At 43.0% G+C, this 19,641-nt stretch overlaps 2 protein-coding genes across 2 annotated transcripts in view; one reads left to right on the top strand and one right to left on the bottom strand.

Moving 5' to 3' along the window:
* UBAC2 (UBA domain containing 2) overlaps positions 1-19,641 on the top strand; it is a 75,149-nt gene that overhangs the window by 9,272 nt on the left and 46,236 nt on the right. Inside the window, exons 3-4 of the mRNA XM_028728263.2 lie at positions 3,498-3,617; positions 3,940-4,046. Of these exons, the coding sequence (XP_028584096.2) occupies positions 3,498-3,617; positions 3,940-4,046 (227 nt within the window). The remainder of the gene's footprint in view (positions 1-3,497; positions 3,618-3,939; positions 4,047-19,641) is intronic.
* Positions 6,376-13,084, bottom strand: GPR18 (G protein-coupled receptor 18). The gene is made up of 2 exons (XM_028728264.2): positions 12,979-13,084; positions 6,376-7,385 (listed from the first exon to the last, which is right to left on the bottom strand). The coding sequence occupies exon 2, from the start codon at positions 7,336-7,338 to the stop codon at positions 6,376-6,378; it is 963 nt and encodes a 320-aa protein (XP_028584097.2). The 5' UTR covers positions 7,339-7,385; positions 12,979-13,084.

Raw genomic sequence — 19,641 nt, 5'->3', positions numbered from 1 at the left:
TCCCCCCTGCCTGCCTGCCTTTAAAAGCCCTCCCGGGAGAGCGGAGAAGCGCGCTGTGTTTCTCCGCTCTCCCGGGAAGGCAGCCAGGGGGGACAAAGATTTTCGCCCCCCGCCAGCCTTCAGAAGAGGTCCAGGATCTCTTCTGAAGGCTGGCGTGGGGCAAAAGTCTTTGTCCCCCCTGCCTGCCTTCCCAGGGGCTTTTAAATCGCCCCGGACAGCGGAGAAGTCCTCCGCTGTCCGGGGCAATTTTAAAATGCTGCCGTGGGGGGGGGGGAGCAAAGACTTCCCCCCCCCCCCAGCCTTCAGAAGAGGTCGGGGGACAGATTGTCCCCGGACCTGGTCTGAAGTCGGTTTCCCTAGGAACGCATTAATTGATTTTCAATGCATTCCTATGGGAAACCGTGCATTGCAAGACGAAAAACTCGCAAGAAGAAAAAACTTGCGGAACGAATTAATTTCGTCTTGCGAGGCACCACTGTATATGGATTCTAAGCCAAATGGAATCTTAACACACAACACTTGGGAAACATAACTAATAGGAAAGCAAGTCTCTCATGTCAAATGTAGGAAGTTAGCAGCAGCTGCAACAGAGGACCCACACTGGGGGAAAGCCTTTTTGCTCTGCGCATTTCATTCATCCATGAGTTAAGTGCATTCTCGCATAATTGTTCTTCCTTCAGTGATGTCAATCCAGTCCTGTAAGTCTCAGTTTAAAGGTCCAAAGGTCATATTAAATTAGAGATGGAGCAATACCTTTGTTGCTGGGGGATTGTGTCACTGGGGTGGAGGGAATCCCCATGCATGCATTCCAGAGGATGCTTTTGGCCTCCTGTAGGGATACTGGCTAGTATCAAGGCAAAGTGAGTGCAGCCTCAAAACACTGACACAGTCTACCGGGCTTGCTACAAAAACTCAGTTGTGGTGATGCAGGAGGTAAAGTGCTAGAGCCCAGCTGCTGAGAACTCCAGTTGCTCTGACTTACCGGTACTTGGGTGGGTGCATACATACTGATCATGTATGTATGCATATCTCTGCTTCTCATGCATATTTTTATGAAAACGCAGTTATGGGGGCTGTTGACCGCAGCAGCAATGTGGGAGGTGATTAATTGCTTTCTCACCCGTGAGGGGAAAAGAGAGAGTTATTGGGGGCGGATTGTTGCTGCTGGAACACTTGAATGTCAATATCTCAGATCCTTTTTGCTCAAAGAGAAAGAGAGGGAGAGGAAATGATGCTGTTTGTTCTGTGCTGATAGCATTGCTATTATTGGGAGGTATGATCAACGACTGAGTAACCACAATAAATATTATTGGAATACACTGCTTACTTTTTAAAAAAAAAATTACTCCAGTCATGAGTATCTGAACCCTGATCGCTATAAATCTAAAATATCTTTTGACACACACCCTAAATTTGAAATGCCATGCCTGATTTTGCACTCAATGTATTATTGCCAGTCTAAATCAATTTGACAAAAGACCTATACAGTGGTACCTCGGGTTAAGTACTTAATTCGTTCCGGAGGGCCGTACTTAACCTGAAACTGTTCTTAACCTGAGGTACCACTTTAGCTAATGGGGCCTCCTGCTGCTGCCGTGCTGCCGGAGCACGATTTCTATTCTCATCCTGAAGAAAAGTTCTTAACCTGAAGCACTATTTCTGGGTTAGCGGAGTCTGTAACCTGAAGCGTATGTAACCTGAAGTGTATGTAACCCGAGGTACCACTGTATTAAGACGATTGGTTTACAGCTCTTGAAACTTGAATTCTTTGCATGGTTTTGGATTGTCATTAAGTAAAAGAGGATTCTTGTACTTTTAACAGCTGTGTGGCGAGCAGAAATTCAACAGGTGAGGGGTTTCCTACTATAGAAATAATTTATAGGAAAATTCACCTGTTGACTTCTGCCTGCCGGGCATCTTCTTGCTTGTGTGTGAGCCTGATTTGTTTTGGAGCTCTCCTTTGAAAGAGGATACATAATTGCACATGGCACACAATGCATACAAATTTGATGGAAATTGCCCTTTTTAAAATGAATGGGGTGAATGAAGGATGCAATCTACAGCATATTCAGCCCAGAAAATCCTCTTGGTACATGTGGGCATGCACAGTCTTCTACCGTCCAAACCATAATTTAGGATGAAAATGCTGGCTTCCAGAGAGGAATTACAGCCACTTTTCTCCTCTCCTTATGGCAGGACAGCTAAACAAAGGTTTGTCTTAATGTGCCATCTGAACACAAGATTATGGTTAAGCTCTCTCCTTCTTAGCTACATTTCGGTTGAGCTACATTTGGATGCTCCCAGTAAGCCAGTGCTTGACTTTCCATGATATGCTAACCAGGCCACTGTCGGTATGCATCCTAGTATCTGAGTCTGGAGAAAGGAAAGTAATGTTTGGGGGAAGAATGCAGAGAGATGAACACCAGGCAGGTGGAGGGAAGTGTTTCTCTACCAGTATGACATTTTTGCTCTTTAAATAAGATGCTAATCCCCACCCCCTACAGAACCACAAGACACAGCCTTGCAGCTGTACCGTGTCATGTGGACCGTAATCTGAAATGGGTATATGATGTTTAATCTTGTTGGAACAAAAAAGAGAGTTGATGATGATGTAATAATAATAATAATAATAATAATAATAATAATAATAATAATAATAATAATTCTTTATTTATACCCCGCCCATCTGGCTGGGTTTCCCCAGCCACTCTGGGCGGCTTCCAACCGAATATTAAAAACAATACAGCGTCAAACATTAAAAACATCCCTAAACAGGGCTGCCTTCAGATGTCTTTTAAAGAGAAGATAGCTGCTTATTTCCTTCACATCTCGTGGGAGGGCGTTCCACAGGGCGGGCGCCACTACCAAGAAGGCCCTTTGTCTGGTTCCCTGTAACCTCACTTCTCGCAATGAGGGAACCGCCAGAAGGCCCTCGGAGCTGGACCTCAGTGTCCAGACTGGATGATGGGGGTGAAGACGCTCCTTCAGGTATACAGGACCGAGGCCGTTTAGGGCTTTAAAGGTCAGCACCAAAACTTTGAATTGTGCTCAAAAACGTACTAGGAGCCAATGAAGATCTTTCAGGACCAGTGTTCTATGGATAGAAATATCTGTAGCAAACCCCTGTGGGTACAGAGTGCGGACACAGTCATTTATTTCCTTTTGTGGTTTGTCTTTAAAGGGGGATCCAGGATAATAACTTGTTCCAACAATAGCAGTGTCCTTGCTAGAAGGTTTTCTTTTGCTCTCTATTAACATTTTATGGCCTTGTACGTATTATGGCTTTATAGTGCTATGGACCATTGGTTCTCAAAGTACAGAGCAAGCTACGTTAGGTACGTGCAGTGGAATTGTATCTAGTGTGCCTTGAGTTGACATGCAGTTTATAAGACGAAAGTTGAAAACGTGTTCATATAAGCAACCTGTTCTTTTAAATTATCTTACCAAAAGAGCAATTGACATTTGGGACATATTCATGTGTTTTCTGCTACTTTCAGGTTTGGAGACTTGTATGTGGGAGAACAGTATGTCTTGATCTCAAAGACACATTCTGTAGCAGCTTGCTCATCTACAACTTCAGGATATTTGAAAGAAGATATGGCAGCAGAAAATTTTCGGTAAGTTCCAGTTCTGTTTCCTCTCACGTTTTTACATCTTCAGGCTTTGTATCTTCCTCCCTGTCGGCACACTTAGTGCAAAATGTGTTAAGGGTGCTGGGAATTGTATCACTGCGTTTTGGTAGACCAAAGTTGGGAGCTGAGGTATTTGCTCTCTGGATTATGATCTCTTTCGCCACTTTCTTCTCTTCTGTCTAAAATCCAGAAAACTAAAAATCATCTTTAGACCTTAGAAAAGTCTTTTAAAGACGGTGTGCACCTCAAGCCTGTGGGAAGATGTATTAAGTTTGTGATTCTGAGCATTTGTGTTCCTCTTTTTCAGTCATTTTTGCTGGGCTCCTGGATGCTGTCAGTATTGTTTGATCTTCTCCTTGTAGAAGCTGTTGAATATTCTTTTGGCCTCACCATCAATAGTTTGCCGTCGGGATTGTAAGTACCGCAGCTTGTTAAGGGGTTTGCTGAACTCTGGGTACCTTAAATATGGTTTCAAGGGATGTAGTTAGTACAGTTTTAAGTCTTATTAGGAAATGCATTTCTTTTATTCGTTACTTTATTCGTTACTTCTCAGCATCCTGATCCACACTCTACTAAGTGATCATGCATACCGACACAAAACTGAAACGTGTTAAGATTATATGTATTAATATGTTGTGAGGGAAAGTTTATAACTAGCCCACCATCGCAGATACTTCTTCTGATGTTCCTTTCTTGATCATGAGCTATATATACTAGTATGTATGTACACATGAGGCCTGATTGGCCAATGAGCAATAAATTTTGCTACTTACAACTGAAATTGTTTTGAGGGGGAAACCTTGTATTGTAAGATAAGAAGTGTTAGCTTGGTCATCTGGGCACTGGGGGGGGGGTGTTTGTTTTCATCTTGCTATTGAGAGTGAAGCAATGGGAATGCTTCGTTTGCCCTCAGTGATACCCTCGCATAGCCAAATTTTGTTGGCTATATGTCACTTTGTTGCCATAACTTTTATTATACAGCACCCAATTGGCTGGGATCCTGCACTGATTAAATTGGGGTTATTGAATAAATTATTTTGAGTTGGGGGGGAAAAGAGAGAAGGAAGCCTAGGTGGCAGCAGGTGATGGATAATGGCTGCTAACATATATGAAAAAGAGGAATTGTTTTCATGAACATGGCCACTTTTGAAATGGAAATCAAATTCCATCAAAAAGTCCATTCAAAGTTTCTGAAAAGCTGTCTTTCTTTATTTGTGTGTATGTGTGTGTGACTTTAGACACATAAAATTGATAGCATGTGCCTTATTTGTGTAAGTTTGTAAGTACAGTGGTACCTCGGGTTACAGATGCTTCAGGTTACAGACGCTTCAGGTTACAGAATCCGCTAACCCAGAAATAGTACCTCGGGTTAAGAACTTTGCTTCAGGATGAGAACAGAAATCGTGCTCCGGTGGTGCGGCAGCAGTGGGAGGCCCCATTAGCTAAAGTGGTACCTCAGGTTAAGAACAGTTTCAGGTTAAGAACAGACCTACAGAACGAATTAAGTTCTTAACCTGAGGTACCACTGTACTTTTATTCAATTCAAAAACAGCTGGGAGTATAAACTACACACATTAAGTACAGTGGAACCTCGGTTTTCAAACGTAATCCATTCTGGAAGATTGTTCAGCTTCCAAAATGTTCAAAAACCGAGAATCACTGGGCTGGCTGCAAAGTCAGTGGGGGGAGAAATGAAAAATATGCCTCAGAAGCCGTTCGACTTCTGAGGAACATTTGAAAACCGGAGCACTTCCGGGTTTTGGCGTTCAGGAGCAAAACGTTCAAGAACAGAGCCATTCGAGTTCCGAGGTTTGACTGTACAGTATACTGAATTTTCTATTTCTAATTCTCAGAAGGCCACAACTTGGGGGGTGGGAGGGTTGTTGCTGCATCAGGAATGTAAAACAGCAGAACCCTTGTAAAAAAATAAAATGCCAATGAGCTATAAAATGCAGTAGGTTCAAAGAGAGCACTGACACGTTTTGGGGAGTAGTAGCAGCGAAAACTGGGATGCTGGTGGCACTGTGGTCTAAACCACAGAGCCTAGGCCTTGCAAATCAGAAGGTCGGTGGTTCGAATCCCCACGACGGGGTGAGCTCCCGTTATTCAGTCCCAGCTCCTGCCAACCTAGCAGTTCGAAAGCATGTCAAAGTGCAGGGGTCCCTTTACCATTACAAACTTCGTTACAGCCAGGGGCACAGTGCTGGCTTCCATGCTTGTTTGCTTGTGTGGAAGTCTTTGCAGCTTGCTCTTATTTTGGCAGGCGCAAATAACAGATTAGGCAGTATCAGTTGTTATTACTTAAATGTTTATTGCAGGTGAAAACTTGATTTCGAAATACGGAATTCTACAGGCTTTTATTTCAAAATAAGGAATTCTACAGTTTCCCCCTTTCCACGCCTCCCCCCTCTTGCATGTGTGTGGCAATCCTATAAACACTGAAATAATACAGTTTTCAACCAAGTTTCAAATTTTGTAATTCCAGAAAGGTAACATAATCTTTACACCCAAGCAGCAAAGATAATAAAATTATAAGGAAACAGGTATAAAATTGAATTTATTAAATAAGCAGGAGTCTCAATGCATGTCCAAATAGGCTAACCTCTTTGTTCAGAGTGGAAACCATTTGAGAGAGGAATGATAGTTATTTCTTTCTTCTTTGACATTTTCCATTTGTTCTTAAAGTTTTGCTATACTTTCTTGTGCTCTGTTGAATACTATTCAAGTCTTTATTGACACTTTTTTATATCATCTCACTGTTGATATTACTTAATGACCTCATGCTTCCAGATCGTATACTTTTCCTTCGTACACTTCGAAGATAATTACGATAAAGCATGACACTGATCACTCGGGCCTGAAATTGTTTAGAAACAAGATAGTACAAAATTACATCTAGACATGTGCTGAGATTCATGAGAAAGGTGGTAAACGCTCCCCATGGGTTGTAACTCACAGGTCCATGCTGGAGCATCAGAAATGCAAAACAGATGTGAAAAGGCACAAAACACACAAGCACTTGGACAATCAGAGTCACAATAATTCTGATGGACCTCTCTTTAGCCTTTGGTTTCAGCTTGGAAGTTCTTCCACGAACGAGACTGTGAATGATGACTAGGTAACAACCAATCATGATAAATAGAGGGATCAAGAAGAAAAGAATCAGCCGAGAAAAATTTAATACATTGACTTCCTTTAGGTAGATAATATCCATCATCTTAATGCAAGTGGTGAAGTTTGCCGTTCTGTCTGGATCAGAATCTAAGAACAACAGTGGAGAAGATGTCGCTAGAGTCGTTATCCAAAGGCCTATGCAGGCTATCAGAGCTTTGGTTGTGTTCTTGAGTGCCTTAGCATGTTTGGGCTGCACAACAGCCAGATATCTATCCACGCTTATAAAAGCTAGCAGCCATAGAGCGATGCTGGGGTAAAAAATTGTGAATGCACTAAGAACCTGGCAGAAGACATCTCCAAAGATCCAAGACCGTTTGCCATAGTAAAGCATCCGAAAAGGCAAGGAAAATATAAAAAGCAAGTCAAGCAACGCAACGTTCATCATGTATATTGTTATCGTTGTTCTCTTCTTGGTGGTACAGCTGAAGACCCAGAGAGCCGTGACGTTAACAAATAAGCCAATTGTGAAAATAAAGCTGTAGAAGACAAGCGATGAAATTCTGTACTCTTCAGGATGATCGCTTCCAGACATTGCAATTAGATTTTGATTGTAGTTATTCAAAACTTACAACATGATACCTAAAAACAAAACGGATCAATGATAAATTAAGTTGCACAATCAGTCAGGTCAGTTTGCAGTGGGAAAGATGCATTTGGAACCGGGCAGTCCCATGCTTGCTTTTCACTGGGGAGAAAGTGGTTTCTCTTAAAATGCTGCATGTTAAACTTCGGCTGAACATAACCTCTGATGTGCTAGCTTAGTTTATAGACCCATGAGATCTTTATAAGTTGCAAATGACCCCCTGAAGTTCTGTAAAATGCTGATGCTAATGCAAAATGGGCAGGTGGGTGGAGCGGGGCAGATAAATCAGCCACAGCAAAGCAGTTCTTCATAGAATTGTAGGGTTGGAAGGAGTGGGAGAGGAGTGAAGCATCTGCAGTTTTAGCCATGTGCATTAGCTGTGTGTCCACATTTAAAGCATAGTTTAAACTATGGTTTAAAGTGATGTGCAAATCATGGCAATGAATATTGTTTAGAAAAAAAAAACACAAACAAGCTTTTAGAGAAGCAACTTTATAATAACTATATTGTAGAGCATGGGTAGGCAAACTAAGGCCTGGGAGCCGGAGCCGGCCCAGTTGCCTTCTAAATCTGGCCTGCGGATGGTCCGAGAATCAGCATGTTTTTACATGAGTAGAATGTGTCCTTTTATTTAAAATGCATCTCTGGGTTATTTGTGGGGTCTGCCTGGTGTTTTTACATGAGCAGAATGTGTGCTTTTATTTAAAATGCATCTCTGGGTTATTTGTGGGGCATAGGAATTTGTTCATTCCCCCCCCCCCCCAAAAAAAATATAGTCCGGCCTCCCACAAGGTCTGAGGGACAGTGGACTGGCCCCCTGCTGATAAATTTTGCTGAGGAAGGGGACTAGAGGAAGGGTGGACTAACTTCAGTTTTGTAGACTCTGCTTGAATCTTACTAGAATCTCCCAGTGCATGCTGGAATCTACAAAGCAGGAATGCATTTTCATGGTTCTGTATTGGCTCTGACATAGTGAGTCCTGTGGTGAGTCTAAGCATTCTTTCTTGATTAAGAACTTAAGAATGCATTGACTTGAATCAGACCAGGGCTGGCCTAGTTTAGCATTATTATTGTTATTATTATTATTATTATTTGCAGAAATTCCAGGCACCAACAGGTGGTTCATCATTAGTCCATGATCCCGCACCCTCGTTACAGAGAAATGCTGAGCATTTCACAAATTATTGACTGTGTTGTTGTTGCCATAAAGAGTAGGTTGTTGTGCAAGAGCAATTGTTTGGTATTTACTAATATTGCAGAATTATCAACAGACAAAAATATTTCCTGAATATTCAGTGGATTTTCTCATACGCAATGTGTTAATGCAAACTCATTTTATTTGCTATAAGTGGCAGAGTCTGAACAACCTATTTATGCATCGTTACTCATGTCAAAGAACAACCATATCTCCCTCCTCCTCCAGTATGCTCATATCTGAAATAAGAAGATGTGGTGAAAGTAGAGGGAAGTAGACTGAAAAACTCTGCAGTCTTTTGCAGCAGATAATTTTAAAAGAGGAAGTTCTGAACATGGTAAAAGAGAGTCTTTTTACTTTCTTTCAGTCTCTTGGGTGGGTTGCCAGCGCCTGTTGCTTTGCAGCTCCCCACACCCTCCCTGTTTTTGTGGCTTAATGAGAAAACCTTTGGTCTCGCTTGTCTTCTGAGCAGCTGTGCTTTTGAGCTGCCTCTGCTGTGTGTGTGTTTTCATGTGCAGAAGTGGCGGGTGCCACTGGTTTTGACACTTGCACATTTCTTGCAAAGATTGCAGTCTTTGCTACTACTGCAGTAGCTGATCATTGTTAGCATTGAAATCTGTAGTTCCAGAAAGTCCAGATGAAGCACAGCAGCTGTATGCAAAAGCATCACATAGGACAGAGAGTTAAGCTAGTCTCTTAAGGAGCCTTTAGCTACCACAAAGTTAGTTATGGCAATGCAGTCCTAACCACTAGATATTTTGTAGTAGCTAGCTGCAATGCAGTCTTGCAAATACGTCTGCAAGTTACCAACCTACTCAGCTTTTACTAACGTTCCTACCCTCCCCCCACCCATGAAAGTAACTTGTGCTGCCCTTTAAAAGGTGACATTTTGTTAAGCTTCCTGCCTAGTATGCTGGAGGAGATTCTTACTCATCACAGGTGAATGAGCAATTGATTATTTTACAAACCTGCTATAATGGAATTTAGACCACCAGTCAGCTAGCTTAGCATCACATACACGAGGCTGTTGCAGTGCCGTTGGCTTAAGCCACCAGGAGTAGCTGACATGGAGACCACATATTACTGTCAAGAAGCTTATTATTAATTGTTTAGTAGAGTTTGGATGGGATCTTCAACTTAGATCAGAAAGCAGGGAAAGTAGCTAATTAGCGTTAACACATCATATCTAACATGGATTCTAGATCCAAATTTGTTACTGAGGTCCCACCAGCATTTTGAATGTTCATCCGCACCATGACTTTAGAAATCTAAATTTTTGTCTGAGAAACTAAACTTAGCTTTGGCTAAGAGAACCAGGATAAAATCATTCTTTAGCAACCAGAATGACTCTCATTGGTTATGCAGAGAAGTGTGTGAGACCTCCGGAATATGCAAGTGTCTTCCTCCCAGCCTGGTTCCTACAGCGATCAAACCATTACGGAACACTTCTTGATTGGTTTTAGAAGCCTGCCTAGGAAAAGCACCATGCATGAAGCATTATGCCAGTAACTGGTAAACACATCAGTACCCATCAAGGTTAGAGACCATCACCCAATTTATGCTAACATAATACTGCACCCCACAGACTCATGACTGCTTTAGATACCCTTCCCATTCTTCAGTCTAGGAAAATCCCTCTTTCATATGACCAAACCCGTAAGAGGGGATCCAGATGGAAAAACTGTGCTTGGTTCTTCAGGAATATAGTCAGGTTCTGCTCCTCCCACCTCCATCTTTATAATTTGTACTTGATTTTAGTCAGGGTTCCAAGAGAATCCACAGCCTCGTGTTCCTCCCCCAAGTCTTCACCCCAAAAGCCTCATAACATGCAAGGCTCAAGGGGCCTGGAAGGGCATTGCTTTCCCCAAGGTCCAGAGAACCTCTTGATCCACAGCCCCTTTCCCCCTTACATGACTAATATTTCATCTCTAAGACCTATCACCAAGAGACCTAGTTTACCCCAATACACCAAAATCCTTGGTTAAAGACCCAAACACATGTTCCTCTTGTGCATCTGTAATCGGTGGCATGTGTAGACTAGGACACATGATAACCAATTTATCTTGCCATTGTCCACTGGATTATTTAGGTTTCCTAGGTCAATAGAACCTTGGAAATGAAAGCAAACTGAAGTTTGCAGCTGTGTGTTAAGGCTTTCTAGTTCCCTTTAGCCTATGAGCCTTAGTGTAGACTAAACAATAGAAGTGGTTTTGGTAATTTAGGGTTGGAGTCTTTTATGCGCTTAGCTTGAAACAAGCCCTATTGAACACCGATGAACTTCTGAATGAAAATTTTCATGATGGTGTTGTAAATTTGTGAGAATAAAAGCAAGCTGGGAAATGATATAACATTTCGACATCTAGTTATTTATATGAATAGGAAGAAAGGCTTAAATACTAAGTGTGTTAGAAATGAAAGAACATGCCCAACTTAAAAAAAACTAGTTTGCTTAGATGAAATTTGGAATATATTTGTTACCACAACATGTTACAAGTACATGCTCAGAACTGATTGCTTAGCCCAGATGTAGTTAGAAAGCAACACTGGCTTCCAACCTCAGAAACATTGCTTTCATGTTGGAGGAGACCACATCCTTGTTTTTCAGTATAAAACTTAAATTTAACAAAGGAGTGGCTAAACTGTGGCCTTCAAGGCATTGTTGGACTACACTTTCCATCATCCCTGACCATTGGTCACCCATTAAAATCTAGAGAGCCACAGGTTCCCCATCCATGGGAGTCAAACCATTGGCGCATCATGCTCAGTAGCATCTATACCAAGTGGCAATGGCTCTCTAGGGATTCAGAGAGAAGTGTCTCCCAGCCCTACCTGGAGATGCCAGAAATTGAAGCTGGAACGTTGAAGGCATTTGGCAGCCAGAGCATGCACTCTGCCACTGAACTATGGCTAAACCTGTTCACTTTAGTAAGAGAAGACTTTGCCAGCCATGAACTACTGCTGCTTATCTCTCAGTACTTTACCTTTGTATGTGTACCATACCTCTGGAATTTTAGATAGATCATATAGCACAGTCTGGCCAGATTCGCAATGCACAGTAAGCCAAACCATGGCTTACTGGGCCGTGTGAATGTGTGGGCTCCCAGAAAAGTGCTCCCATCTGCTTTGCTCTTCCTTGGTTCCTTTTGTTCCCATCCCACACTGAGCCAAGCTGAGGTTTGGCTTTGAGTATCACCCAAACCCAAGTTTGTGGTTCACCAACAGAATTGTAGCCAAGGTTTATTCTTGGCTGGTCCATTTGTCACCATTTTGGTGCGTGAAGTCGAGAAAATGTAAGGAAGAAGTATGGAAAGGGCAGCTGTTGGGCAAATTTAACATTTTTAGTGATCTACTTGATCGGAGATACATGGGGTAGTTTGTGGCACACCGGTTGACTGAACGACAACAAAAAAATGGATTTCTCATCAGGCAGATCTTGTTTACGAGGGCTACCGGGCACGTGACTTTAAAAAAACAAACCCCAAAAGGGCTGCACATTTAGAATTGTATTTTGGGCACAGAGGACCTCAGAATTTGGACCCATTTGCTATGTTTAGTGGTAAAAACATTTAGCTGCTGTAACTGAATAATTAGCTCCATCAAAAAACCTCTTTCCCAGCGGCTTATTTTAATTTGCTTATTTATAAACCTAACCTTAAAGAGAATGTGAAAATGGTCACAACATTAATGCTTAGTAGTTTAAAGTTAGGCTGGTATAAGTACTTTTAGTAACAATTCTGTTATAATACAACATAACACAACATGGGTTTGGATCTAAATAACATTGCAACAGGGGGTGCGAGGCTTGTATTTTTTTAAAAGTAGCCTATGAAATGTGGCTGGTAATGTTTGGAGCTGAGTTGACTTTCAAAGGCGGATTGCAGCATTACATGGAAATCTGTCCAACGATAAGAAAGTAGAAACCCCACAGAGTGTGTGCAGTGCCTTAGGTGTGCCTAAAGTAGGTCTTTGGATCATAAATATGGCGTATATATATATCCTGAGTTTGCTTTGGTTTATCCTTTGGTTTATTTAATTCTACAGGGAAAACCTCAATTTTTCAGCAATTCTTTGTATTTCTCAATGCCTCTGAATTTAAATTAACTGAGGATATTGTAAGTAATGTGGGAACAGTCCTCCCTTATAGAGATGGTCTTTATGTTGTCAGTCTTTCATTCTAGTTATTTGATAAAAAACTGCAGGGATTTTGAAAAATTGCATTTAGTTCAGAAAGTTAAAAATCACTTACATTACAATACTGATTAGTGTTAAAAGCTTTAAACAGTGGTGGCATTCAATTTTATTTTGCTGCTTTAGAATCTGTATATTTGTGTATGTCGATATTTTAAAACGGTTGATAGCACAAACGGAGATGGACAATTAATCACATTTCCTACCTGTTTGCACTTTGCTCTTCTTTTAGAGATGCCTTCTTTGCACTCTCTGATCTGCAAAAGATTTGGAGCTCTTGTCTTTGTAATAACTTCCGTTTACTAAAATAGAAGCCCTCATTTACAGTCAGGAAATGAAATAATGCAACTAGTTCCCTGATTGGTTATATAGATTTTCTCCAATAAAAAAAATACTGTGAATAATCTATAGGTGTATAAACAAGGCACGTTTCGTTCTTGTTACATATGTCAGCTGACCAAATATTTCCTCCTGTCTGCTAGAGTGTGGTTTTTCTGCTTTCCTACCCTTAAATTAAATTTAAATTAAATTAAATTAAATCATGGCATAAACATAAAGCATTCATATGGCTGAAGTACTGTAAAGAAATAAACATGTTCACATTTATTGTTGTAATGGCTGTATATTATAAGCATACATTTTATTTATTTTCATAGGGCAGGGAGTTTCTGATAAATCATTATGCTTTAACTCTGTGCTCCTGTGGAAATCCCCTTGCGCATGTCATTTGTAACCCATCTTTTCAAAATCGAAAGCACGTTGTGAATGCAGAGGTTAGGTTTTTAGCACTTCCCTTTCATTCCTAGTAAATCCTAATGATAACTAATTCTCCTACTGGTGATTACTATGAAAGTTGTAACTAACAGGATTGAGGACTACATTTCATCACATAATAGCAACATTAAACTCTTCATGAAGATTTGCTGTCAGTTGACCTAATACAATACAGTGGTACCTTGGGTTAAATACTTAATTTGTTCCTGAGGTCCGTTCTTAACCTGAAACTGTTCTTAACCTGAAGCACCACTTTAGCTAATGGGGCTTCCTGCTGCCGCCGCGCCACCGGAGCACGATTTCTGTTCTGATCCTGAAGCAAAGTTCTTAACCCGAGGTACTATTTCTCGGTTAGCGGAGTCTGTAACCTGAAGTGTATGTAACCCGAGGTACCACTGTACAGTGAAATGCATGGCACATATACAGTGGACGCTCGGGTTGCGAACGTGATCCGTGCGGGATGCATGTTTGCAACCCGCAGCAGCACATCTGTGCATGCGCGTGTTGTGATTCAGCGCTTCTATGCATGCGCAAAGAGTGAGTTAGGGCTTCTGCGCATGTGTGACTGCTGAAACCCGGAAGTAACCCGTTCCAGTACTTCTGGGTTTCGGCAGTCCGTAATCCGAAAAAACACAACCTGAAGCGTCTGTAACCCCAGGTATGACTGTATATGAAAGAAGGAAAGAGAATGCCATGGGCTGCACAGCGTTGGTTGAGAGAAAATGAGGGAGAATTATTAATGGCATTCAGATGTCCTACCCTCAGAGACGGATGGAACCTGATGTGGTCCTGTGTATTCTGGGGAATTTTCCAGGGGAGAAAGAAGACAATCCTTTTGTAATAATAATAATAATAATTTATTATTTATACCCCGCCCATCTGGCTGGACTTCCCCAGCTACTCTTTCGAAGCCCTAGTTCCGCTATAGAACAGTGGTATGAAATGGGAGGTTGACACAATCACTCCCAGTTGTAAATTACTGTAAAATAAATTGCTGTTTTGCCAGCATAGTGAAACGACATTTCCCGAAATGCCCTAGTTGTCATTAGAAATCTGCCTTGAGCGATGGCCAGGGTTGCCGCAGACAACACTGGCCTCTGTCCCTCTTTCCTTCCCTCCCTCCTCTGATGTCCTTTCACATCTCTGCTTCCCAAAGTTTTGCACAGCTCTTTGTTGCAGCAGGAGCTGCACCGAGGACTCCCAAGGAGAGGAGAGGAGGCTCAGGGAACACTCTACAAGGGAGGGTATTTGAAAAAAGGCGAGAGGCTGGCAGCCCTGCAGGCAAGGGGTGACATAACTGGGCCCCTGAGCCCCTCGGGGGTGCCGCAGAAAGAGTGTACTTGGTCAAGGGAGCCGTGGACTCAAAAAGGTTGAAAACCGTTGACTGCTAGGCTGTTGGCTTATCTAGCTTAGCATGGTCAACACTGAATGGCAGCAGCTGTCCAAGATTTTTGGCAGCAGTCTTTCCTGAGTCCTACCTAGTAACACCAGGAATTGCACCTGTGACCTTCTCCATGTAAAATACTGAGCTACAGCCCTGTCTCAGGCGCATTCTACCACCTATTAACAGTTTGTCTGCAGAATGATGTACACTTTTCAGCATACTGGTGACTGATACCTCATTTGCTATTGCCTATTTGCTTTAAGAGGGACGCGGGTGGCGCTGTGGGTAAAACCTCAGCGCCTAGGACTTGCCGATCGCATGGTCGGCGGTTCGAATCCCCACGGCGGGGTGAGCTCCCGTCGTTCGGTCCCAGCTCCTGCCCACCTAGCAGTTTGAAAGCACGATTAAGTGCAAGTAGATAAATAGGTACCACTTTATAGAGGGAAGGTAAACGGCATTTCCGTGTGCTGCGCTGGTGCTGGCTCGCCAGACGCAGCTTCGTCACGCTGGCCACGTGACCCGGAAGTGTCTGCGGACAGCGCTGGCTCCCGGCCTCTTAAGTGAGATGAGCGTACAACCCTAGAGTCTGTCAAGACTGGCCCGTACGGGCAGGGGTACCTTTACCTTTTATTTGCTTTATAGGGACACGGGTGGTGCTGTGGGTTAAACCACAGAGCCTAGGACTTGCTGATCAGAAGGTCAGTGGTTCGAATTCCCACGACGGGGTGAGCTCCTGTTGCTTGGTCCCAGCTCCTGCCAACCTAGCAGTTCGAAAGCACGTCAAAGTGCAAGTAGGTAAATAGGTACCGCTCCGGCGGGAAGGTAAACGGCGTTTCTGTGCATTGCTCTGGTTCGCCAGAAGCGGCTTAGTCATGCTGGCCACATGACCCGGAAGCTGTACGCTGGCACCCTCGGCCAATAAAGCGAGATGAGCACCGCAACCCCAGAGTCGGCCACGACTGGACCTAATGGTCAGGGGTCTCTTTACCTTTACCTTATTTGCTTTATAAGCAGTACTCCATTGGGAACCAGGCTGAAGCTGCTCAGGAAATTGAAGTTATTACCAGAGACTATGGAGTGGGGGGGGCGGTAAGCAAGTAAGAGCAGGCAGATTTTAGAAATCCTGCAGATAAATTGGTATGTGAACTTTTTGTACTCGGCTCTCCTGTGCTTTGGGCTTACTCTTAACTTCGAATTTTCATGCAAGCGCTCATGTGTGGCATACCCTCAAATGTCCCTATTTTCCAGGGACAGTCCCGGAATTTCAAAAGCCAAACCGGCTTCTGATTTGATCCCATAATGTCCCAGTTTCTCCCCCGCCCCCAGCACTGCCAGTGCTGAGCTCAGGAAAGAGGAAAAGCCAGTGCTTGTCCTGAGCAGCTGCCACAGCGGTGGCGACTGTGACAGAGCATCCTGTTTCCTCACCATGGTCTCTCCATGGCTGCTGCTGCCAGCCTCTTCCCTTAGGTAGTGGCTGATGGAGAGTGGGTGAGGAGGAGAGGAGAGAAAATGGTCTTTGGTAAAGGTTCATTATGGCACTGTTCCAAGATAGCCTTTTAAAAAAATGTTTGCATGCATAGGTGAATAAATACATGAGTACACTGGTACCTCAGTGTTAAGGGTATCGGGTGGTTGCTTGAGAGCAATCAGGCAAGATGCCTCACTAGTCTGTTCTAAAGCTTTCTTATTGGTGCTAAAAAAAACCTTTAGAATGCAGAGCGCCTCTATTCCATGTCTTGCGCATTCACTGGCAGAATCTGAGAGTGGGAGGTCCTTAAATCTTCCCCAGCAGAGTAGTTTCTTGACCCCCAGTCTCCGCCTCCCCTCTCTGCGCGAAAGCCTACAGCGCATGGACGGATTGGGTGACGGGGGACCTCCCTCCTCCCCGCTTTGCTCAGGCAAGGTGTCCTGGCACTGCCTTGCCTCCTCCAAGCCCTGCATCTCCTCCCTACTAGAGGCGTGGCTGCCTTCCTCCGCTGAGGAAGTGCTGCTTCCCACAATCTTTGGGGGCTCTCTGTAATCCATCTGCCTTTTCCCCTCTTGCCCCTGAGCTGAAGGCAGTTCCCTGACACTCAGGTTACAGACTCCGCTAACCCAGAAATAGTACCTCGGGTTAAGAACTTTGCTTCAGGATGAGAACAGAAATCGTGCGGCGGCAGCGTGGCGACAGAGGGAGGCCCTATTAGCTAAAGTGGTACCTCAGGTTGAGAACAGTTTCAGCTTAAGAACAGACCTCCAGAACGAATTAAGTTCTTCACCCGAAGTACCACTGTACATGTCCACACATGTCCACAACAGACTTCAGGTTTCTGGAACTTTCAGAGGACGAGGAAGTAATAATTGAGGGGAAAACAACACAAAGCCCAAATACATCCCCTCAAGCACTAAGCACTAGTGTAGAGGTTTGGACTTTGGCTCCAGTGTGACACAAATGCATACTTTTTTAGGCTGCTGAGATTTCAGAAAGATGACAATCGGTACTTACAAAGCCGCGAGACCTTAGGGGCTTTTCTTAAAATTAAGAAATCAAGAAGCAGAATTATTGTTAGTGCTTGGGCAATGCTTAGTATTGGTTTGAGACTGAAAGTATTTATGGTGGATGTGGCAAGTTCCCTAATAATTCCATGTGAAATTGTTGATTTTATATAGAACGCTAGGTCATCTTTGTGAGGGACCATGAGTATAGCATTCATGTGCTGTTGTTATGTTTGGATATTAGCAACACTCCGAATGATTCATTCCATTGTATTTAGCCTGTTTCCTTAAATATCGTTCTGTATGCCCATGCTTTATCTTAGTTGTATTTATTCGCCTTGCCTTCAAAAGGCTAGAGTTATTGATGTAACTGTATTGCCCTCTACTGTTCAGTATCTATTATTGCTACAGAGCAGTCATGGAATACAGTATTTTGACCTGCTGGTGGCATATGTGACTGTCTTAACTCTGACATAAGAGATCAGACCTTACAATATGTGATCCATCAAGCCAAATGCAGCCCACAAACTTCATTAACATACTGGTTTTTGCTGCATGGTTAGGATTGTAAAAACTGCCATGGTCATGTGTGAGTCTCAACCTCCTGGCATGCCAAATAAATAGCTGGTGGCTTGTGTTTGGCTTGTTCAGCCATAAGTTGTGCAGGCTTCTTACTATATCTAGGGACTAACTTGTTTTTACATAGCCTGCACAACTTGTGACCCACAAAACCAGATCCGGCCTATACCCCTGAATATTGTGGTATGTCAGATCCTTGAAAACGCTCTTTGTTTTTGCAGCCTTGCACAGATAGTAAATACAGGAGATTTATTTATTTGATTTATCTATCACCCTTTAGCCAAATATCCCAGGGCGGTGCACAACATTAAGAACATAATTTACGCAGCATAATTTTAAAAAAATACAGAGCATAATAATACACAGCATAATGTTAAAAATTATCATAATAACAGCCCCCCTCCCAGCATTGAACAGGCCATAGCTTATTTAATGGCCAAAGGCCTGAGTAAAGAGGAATGTTTTTGCCTGGCGCCAGAAGACATGTAATGAAGTTGCCAGGCAAGCCTGTCTGGAGAGAGCACTCCACAGACTGGGAACCATCACAGAAAAATCTGGTTCTCGTTTTGTCACCCTCCAAACCTTTTGGGGATGGGGACATAGAGAAGGGCCTCAAATGATAAGCACGGGGTCCAGGTCAGTTTGTATGGGAAAAGGCAGTCCTTAAAGTATTGAGGTCTTGAACCATGCAAGACTGAACAGGTCAGCACCAGCACTTTGAATTGGGCTTGGAAACTAATTGGCACATGGTGTAGTTGGGCCAGGATCGATGTTATATGCTCAAACCGTCTTGGTCAGTTTATTGGCTCTCATCCAGTCCATTACCGAGGCAAGACACCAGTCCAGCACGTCCACTGCTACGCCTGCAGATGTAAAGGAGAATAGAGCTGTGTGTCATCAGCAGACTGCTGACAACACCCCCCAAAACTTTATCAACCACTTGGTTGACTGTCTACACAGCTGTTGACCTGCATTCGACTTTATGGGTTGCAAACTGTTGTGTGACTTTGGCATAGCTGTTGAAACTGTTGATATCCATGAAACTATTCATAAAACTACTCCTAGCTGTAGGCTTACAAAAGGCTTTTCTTTTTAAAAATCACAAGTTCTTTTCTTTCCACCACCCTCGCAAATGTCTACATGAATGATGCAATATCTTGCAAAAGTACCTTGATGCCTTACTCTGATATGGTAGGGCTTCAAGAAAGTGATATTTCATCAGCTAGACAAAACTTGGGGCTTAGACATGGGAACCCAGGTTCAAATACCATTTGAACCCTGGATTTTGTGGACTGGTTCACATGTCACGGCAGCTTATGGTCTATGACTTACAGTGAATGAGCAGCATACTGGAACGGACCTTGGCTTCCGTTTGTGGTTTGTTTGGAGAGAAACAGACCTGTATGTGACAGTTTATTATCTCCCAAGGCTGCTTCACAGTATCTAGTCTTCTCTTTGCCATAATGAGTAAAACACGTTTGCTAGTGCCATCCAACATAGCATTGATACAGGCCCCGTTCCAGTGAGCAGATTTGACCACGTGAAGAGGACATGTGTGCATCATTAGTATTTCAACTTTTTGCATGTTTTAAACTATTGTTGTATTTTTTTATTGATTTGTTTTATCCTTTTGTAAACTGCTTGGTGGTGTGTTGTT

The sequence above is a fragment of the Podarcis muralis genome, chromosome 4 (assembly GCF_964188315.1).
Source record: "Podarcis muralis chromosome 4, rPodMur119.hap1.1, whole genome shotgun sequence".
Lineage (NCBI taxonomy): Eukaryota > Metazoa > Chordata > Lepidosauria > Squamata > Lacertidae > Podarcis > Podarcis muralis.
This window is presented reverse-complemented; position numbering and strand designations above follow the sequence as displayed.